We start from the raw sequence: 6,879 nt of genomic DNA, 5'->3' as shown, positions 1-6,879 counted from the left end.
TCCAAGACGTCTGATGATAGCACCACTGAGCACCCTTCAGTTACAACCAGTGGAGAGCCTACCACAATTGCAGAGGCTACCACCAAGGGTGTCACTAGCACCAATGGAGTGTCTACTACCCCCCTAATTACGACGAAAGGAGAGACCACCACTGATGCAGTGACGACCCCCCTAATTACAACGAAAGGAAAACCTTCAACCACCAAGGGAGTGACTACCACGAATGGAGTGCCTACCACCACGGGAGTCACTAGCACCAATGGAGTGCCTACTATCGAGACTACGACTGATGCAGTGACGACCCCCCTAATTACAACGAAAGGAGAGCCTACCACTACGAAGGGAGTCACTAGTACCAATGGAGTGCCTACTACCCCCCTATTTACGACGAAAGGAGAGACTACCACTGATGCAGTGACAACCCCCCTAATTACAACGAAAGGAGAGCCTACCACCACGAAGGGAGTCACTAGCACCAATGGAGTGCCTACTACCCCCCTATTTACGACGAAAGGAGATACTACCACTGATGCAGTGACAACCCCCCTTATTACAACGAAAGGAGAGCCTAACACCACGAAGGGAGTCACTAGCACCAATGGAGTGCCTACTACCCCCCTAATTACAACGAAAGGAGAGACTACCACTGATGCAGTGACAACCCCCCTATTAACAACGAAAGGAGAGACTACCACTGATGCAGTGACAACTCCTCTAATTACAACGAAAGGGGAGCCTAGCACCACGAATGGAGTGCCTACTACCTTGAATACGACGAAAGGAGAGTCTACCACAAATGCTGAGCCTACCACCAAAGAAGTCACCACAACGATTGGAGTATCTTCTGACGACACAAACTACACTACCAATGGAGTCCTTCCTACTGTGACTTCTGATGTGAATTCTACTGCCATTACGACTAGTGGGGTGTCTTCCACCGACACTACCACCGATGGCGGAGTGATTCCTATCCCACCAGTGAATCCCACTGATTCTCCTACCAATGTCCCTACCCGTCCTCCCAGACCGACGCATCCCACACAGACACCACAGCCACAGAGCAGTACGACGGAGGGAACGGCCACGGCTGGTGGAGACAGCGACGCTGTCGTCGTCGGTGCTAGCGCTGCCGGTGCTGGCGCTGCAGGAGTTGCAGTCCTTGGCGCCATGAAGTTCTTCAAGCCCTTCGGTGGTCGTGCAAACATGACCATTCAAACAGACGTGGAGGTGGGCGACGAAGGCTACGAACGTGAAGTCTTCGCAGAGGTCGATGAGAGTATGTTTGGGTGACCTTTTTGGTATGTTGTTTAGGATGTTTAAACTGGTATTTGACCCATCATGACGAACAAACCGCACTACAGCTCCCGGTTAGCTTTCTGGCTCTCAGCTGCAGGGTTCACTATCGGCTTCGGAAATGTATGCCGGTTTCCCTACCTTATGATGGCCTTCGGAGGATTGGCGTTTCTCATCCCCTACGTGGTCGTTACTTGTACGGTGGTGCTTCCGATGGTCGTGCTGGAGTTTGGCATATCGCAAGAGGTGCAAGGGAACTGTGTGATGACATCTGCCGCCGCGGGCAATCCTCGAATACGACCAATCGGGCTGCAATTCGTGGTGTCTATGGCTCTGTGTCTGAGTTACCCTTTGCTCCTCAGCTGGTCACTTATTTACTTGTGGACCAGCTTCAGCTCTGACGTGCCCTGGTATGACGAAAATGACACTGGCGTCGACATTTTTTCAAGAGCTAAAGATTTCTACGAGAGCCCTACCGGAGCCAATGTGGCACCCGAGTATGACCATATAGTTTCCTTCTCTTGGAGAATCCTGTTGGCTGGGGCGTTTGCCTGGGTATTGGGCTACTGCATGGTTTGCCGCGGACCGAGCACATTGGTAAATCTGGCGTATCTAACTATGACACTGCCTTCTGCCTGTCTCCTTGTCCTCATGGGTATTGGACTGTCTGTAGACGGGGCTGAAATCGGCATCCACAATTTTGCGAAGCTGGACTTCCAGAAGATCGTGCAACCAGAGGCCTGGATACAAGCGATGGGACAGTCCCTGTTCTCTATCAACGTGGCTCAGGGGACGCTGATGGCACTGGCGATGCACAACAAGCCTGGACAGAACGTCGTCACCGACTCACTGGTCGTGGTTGGCGCCGACACGGCATACTCAGTAATATCAGGCCTGGTGTCCTTTACCGTGTGCGGCTTTCTTTCAAAGCGCGCTGGAAGTACGTTCGATCAGCTGCCATTAGACGGGTATGGATTGGCGTTTCAGGCGTATCCTGCCGGATTATCAACTATAGGATACCCTTGGGGACAACTTTGCTGTGTGCTTTTTTTTCTGTCACTGGTCCTCTTGGGGATCAACAGTTTAGGAGGGCTCTTGGAATGCCTGGTGGAGGTCGCACTCTCGAGTCGCTGGTTCAAAAAAAGGTTCCCGCAAGCGAGACGACCTGCCGTCCTTGCCGTTATGTGTGGCATGTTTTTTACGTGGCACCTCGTGCTCTGCACCAGCGTCGGAGGCCACATTATCGACGCGCTTGACCACTTTAACGGGGTACTACTCATGCAGTCGTTCTGTCTATGGGAAGCCCTGAGCTTTGGGTTCTTATTTCTGAAGGACGAGGTCGTGCACCACGTGGGGTCCACGGCTCACTGGACGTTGTTCGCCTCGGTATCCATCCTCCCTTTTACCGGTTTCTGCATTGGGGGCGGCGCCAGCAGCGACTGGAAGACTGTGGTGAATTACTGTACGTGGGCCACCTGCCTGGCTGTTGCGGGCATCTCTTTCTTTCTTGTCGAGAGCGATCTCTCAGCCCCAGATCGTGCCTGGTGGCTCTACATTGGAAACACGGAAAGATTGCGCAGCAATCTTAACCTCCGTTGCTGTACTGGAACAATAAGAATTCCCCTCCTGTGGTCCCTGTTCATAAAGTTTGTCATTCCGGTGCTCCTCTGCTTCCTGCTGGCTCAAACGGTCACTTCAGACTCAGAGATGGGCCGCTACGGAGGGGCAGAAGGGCCATATCCACACACGATCCTTCTCATTGGAGGTGCGACCTCGTTGGTAGGACTGGCCTTGATCCTTGTCGGGTGCGTGTCGCCTCATTTAATGGTGCCGTTGTTACCGATGACGATGGATTTCCATTTGTTATCACGTCCAATGATAAGTCCCCTGGAATCGTCTTCCTGCTCCCTAGAGAAGAACTCATCATCCTGTAGTAATCTCATCATCCATGCGGGCACAGTAACCTGTACGACAACCTGATTTCCGCGACACCTGCTCCATTTCTAGTTGACGTTTCTCTTTTCTACGGAAGCTGCACAAATGTCAACCTAATATGTGTATGGCAGGGCTGCTGAGGTCTATCAGAGCTAATTACCGATTTTGCTGATGACCACGGATGAACCCAAGGTCATCGACCTGGCACAGCTTCCACCGCACGCTTGTCAGTACTGCGGAGTCTCGAACCCCAAACATGTGATCAAGTGCAATCATCCCAACTGTCAGAAATGGTTCTGCAACTCTATCCTTGCCACTGCAGGAAGCCACATCGTCAACCACCTGGTGCGTTCTCATCATAAAGAGGTGAGTCTTCATCCGGCGAGCACGCTGGGTGACACCACGTTCGAATGTTACAACTGTGGCAACCGTAATGTGTTTTTGCTGGGGTTCATCCCAGCCGACACGGAGCCGATTGTCGTGTTGTTGTGTCGCGAACCCTGTCTTCGACACGCCTCTCAAATTCGAGATGTACAGCTGGATAGTTCTCTGTGGCAGCCCTTGATCGAGAACAGGGCCTTCCTGTCGTGGCTCGTACCTGACGTGGATCCGAATGACGTCGTGAGAACGATCACTGCCGAACAGGTTAGCAAACTGGAAGAGCTTTGGAAGTCGACTCCTGCCGCCAAGATTGAAGATCTCGAACAGCCGGGGGTCGACGACGAACCGACGCCAGTTATGCTGAACTACCAGAACGCCAGCCACTACAAGAGTGTGTTCGGTCCTTTGGTGAAAATTGAGTCCGACTACGACCGGCAGGTAAAAGAGTCTCAGCACCAAGACAACGTGTCTGTAAGATGGGACGTCGGCCTCAACAAGAAACGCCTGGGATACTTCATCTTCTCAAAAGAGAACAACGAAAGTAGATTGGTGATCGGCGATGAATTGAAGCTGCGGTACAAGTGCACTGACGGCAAGGAATGGAAATGCTCTGGTCACGTAGCTAAACTCACCCAGAGCGAAGAGGTTTGCCTTGAGCTGAAGTGCAACGCTGCAACCCGAGGCCCTTGGGCGGAGAACATTACCACTGGGTTCATTGTGGAGTTCGTGTGGAAGGCCACCAGCTTTACCCGCATGCTGGATGCAATGAACACCCTAGAACGTGACGAGACCAGCGTATCCAACGTTCTATACCACAAGATACTCGGTCATCCTACCGACGACATACTCATCAGGACGCCCATTCCCACTAACATCTCAGCTCCGAATCTGGCGCAGCTGAACCACAGTCAGCACTCGGCGGTGACCCGAGCGCTGCAGTCGCCGCTTTGTATAATTCAAGGCCCTCCGGGGGCGGGAAAGACGTTAACGAGTGCTACCATCGTCTACCATCTGTGCCGGTTGAACGCTGTCACTGCTACCGGAGGTCAGGTGCTGGTCACGGCTCCCTCTAACGTGGCCGTTGACCAACTATCCGAGATGATTAACCGTACCGGGCTGAAAGTGGTCCGGGTCTATGCTAAAGGACGAGAGTCCATTACGAGCTCTGTGGACTTCCTCGCACTTCACAAACAACTCGACCAGCTGGCGTCTTCGGGAGATCCTCGGTGGTCCGACCTCGCCAACCTCTTCAAGCTGAAGCAAGAGTATGGTGAGCTGAGCCAAACCGACGAGCAGAAGCTCACCAACGTTCGTAAAGCCGCTGAGTATGAGATTCTCAGCTGCGCAGACGTGATCTGCTGCACCTGCGTAGGCGCCGGTGACAAACGCCTTAAGAAGTTCCGTTTCAAGCAAGTGCTGGTAGACGAAGCTACTCAGGCAACCGAACCCGAGTGTCTCATTCCGATTGTCAGAGGCGTCAAGCAGGCGATACTTGTGGGAGACCACTGCCAGCTCGGTCCCGTCATCATGTGTAAGAAGGCGGCTAAGGCAGGCCTTTCACAGTCGCTCTTCGAGCGAATGGTGCATCTAGGTACTCGGCCCATCAGATTGGAAGTGCAGTACCGTATGCACCCCTGCCTGTCGCAATTCCCCAGTTCAGCTTTCTACGAAGGCAGCTTGCAGAACGGAGTGACTACGAAGGAGCGCACCTATACCTCGTGGACCCGCGATTTTCCCTGGCCCAGTCTGGCTACACCGATGTTCTTCTACCACTCCTCTGGACGCGAAGAAATCAGCGCCAGCGGGACGTCTTACTTGAACCGCGCTGAGGCTCAGAATGTGGAGAAGATCGTCAACTTCATGATGCAGTGTGGGATCAAGTGAGTACCTGAGGCTGCGATCATGCAGACCTCACCAAATCGGCATCGTAACACCTTACGACGGCCAGCGGGCCTTCATTACCACGATGCTCGCGCGCTCGTCAGGGCTCAACCCTTCTTGCTACCAGAGCATCGAAGTAGCTAGCGTGGATGCCTTCCAAGGCCGGGAAAAGGACTTTATCATTCTGTCTTGCGCTCGTTCCAATGAAGGCATAGGGATCGGATTCCTGCATGACAGTAGGCGGTTGAACGTGGCTCTCACTCGGGCAAGGTATGGGCTAATTATCTGCGGCGATGCTAAGGTGTTGTCCAAGAAGCACCACCGGTTCCAATCAATGGTTTGGGCCCATCTCCTTTGCCACTACCAAAACATGCAACTTATCGTGGAGGGGCCTCTGTCCAATCTAAAGCCAGTCAGCTTCAGTATCCCGCCGCCAGCCCGCAATGATCGACCAATACGACGACACCCTGAAAGCTAGAAGCGTTCGAACACTCATCAATAGCCCTCAGCGGACAAGAATTCTGCGAATGCCAACGCAGCTCCCTTAGTGTTTCCCTGGGATTGTCCTTTCTCTTCAGTGTACATTGCCAAGACGATGGAACCATTGTGGGTCTTGACCATAACGAGACCAGCTTTGGGCTTGGCGCAGAGTACCATGTCGTAGTTCTGATCGTTATAATCGAACTCCAGCTGTGTCCGCACAACCCTGAATTTTTGACCTCCGATGTAGAGCCCTGTGTCTGGCCTCTCGCCCGATACTACCGACTTAATTGATTGGCCTTCGTTCATTTTCACGGTCACTTCACTGCCGTCTTCTAAGCAGACTTGTACGTCATGGTCGTCCATCCACATCAGCTTCCACCCATCCTCGTCCAAACCGGCGGCCGCATAGACCTGACCCGTATCGCCATTCGCCAGCGCTCCCGCCACGCAGTGGTTCTCATCGATAAGCCACTCTCGGACGGTCTGGTCCCACTCGCTCATTCAAAGAAATAATGATTAAGAATGAGCTGGCAACCCAAAACATAGACGACACCCACGTTTCAATCATTGCACTAGAACCGTCGACTGCACCCAGATCCATCAGAGCGAGCGTTCTGCTCGACAGATGCGGGCAGCATCCAGATGCGGGCAGCATCCAGATGCAGGCAGCATCCAGATGCAGGCAGATGCAGGCAGCATTATTAATTTCCATAGAAGCGAACCATTATTACAGTTGTCTTCATCAATGCACGAATCGCTCACTGGTGTCAATGATACCCTTTACATTCAAAGTAGGATATGGCTGCAACCGACGCCCTCGCAAATGGGTGGATCTATGGGATACGTGGGGTAGGTGCGGTGAGTCGGAACCCAGGTAATTGGGATTGTTGTTGCGGGGTACGTCGG

The 6,879-nt window shown here is 52.9% G+C and overlaps 3 protein-coding genes across 5 annotated transcripts; 2 read left to right on the top strand and 1 right to left on the bottom strand.

The window, feature by feature from the left end:
• Window positions 1–1,338: 1,338 nt before the first annotated feature.
• On the top strand, window positions 1,339–3,273 carry KVP17_001140 (uncharacterized protein; the record flags this gene model as incomplete). The annotated part of the gene is made up of 1 exon (XM_068516279.1): window positions 1,339–3,273. One exon carries the CDS (start codon window positions 1,339–1,341, stop codon window positions 3,271–3,273), a length of 1,935 nt encoding a protein of 644 aa, XP_068379086.1.
• A 126-nt stretch (window positions 3,274–3,399) lies between these two features.
• KVP17_001138 (uncharacterized protein) lies at window positions 3,400–5,968 on the top strand (the record flags this gene model as incomplete). 3 transcript variants are annotated; one of them, XM_068516277.1, is made up of 2 exons in its annotated part: window positions 3,400–5,489; window positions 5,518–5,968. In XM_068516277.1, the coding sequence occupies 2 exons, from the start codon at window positions 3,400–3,402 to the stop codon at window positions 5,966–5,968; spliced, it is 2,541 nt and encodes an 846-aa protein (XP_068379084.1). The 3 variants fall into 3 exon arrangements, with proteins under 3 accessions (XP_068379084.1, XP_068379083.1, XP_068379082.1); XM_068516276.1 differs by lacking the exon at window positions 5,518–5,968 and having other exon boundaries at window positions 3,400–5,493; XM_068516275.1 differs by lacking the exon at window positions 3,400–5,489 and having other exon boundaries at window positions 5,576–5,968.
• A 17-nt stretch (window positions 5,969–5,985) lies between these two features.
• On the bottom strand, window positions 5,986–6,474 carry KVP17_001139 (uncharacterized protein; the record flags this gene model as incomplete). The annotated part of the gene is made up of 1 exon (XM_068516278.1): window positions 5,986–6,474. The coding sequence occupies one exon, from the start codon at window positions 6,472–6,474 to the stop codon at window positions 5,986–5,988; it is 489 nt and encodes a 162-aa protein (XP_068379085.1).
• Window positions 6,475–6,879: the final 405 nt, after the last annotated feature.

This window comes from the organism of the source record quoted next (assembly GCF_019968985.1).
Source record: "MAG: Porospora cf. gigantea B chromosome Unknown PgB_NODE_1243_length_6879_cov_129.709, whole genome shotgun sequence".
In the NCBI taxonomy this organism is placed as follows: domain Eukaryota; phylum Apicomplexa; class Conoidasida; order Eugregarinorida; family Porosporidae; genus Porospora; species Porospora cf. gigantea B.
This window is presented reverse-complemented; position numbering and strand designations above follow the sequence as displayed.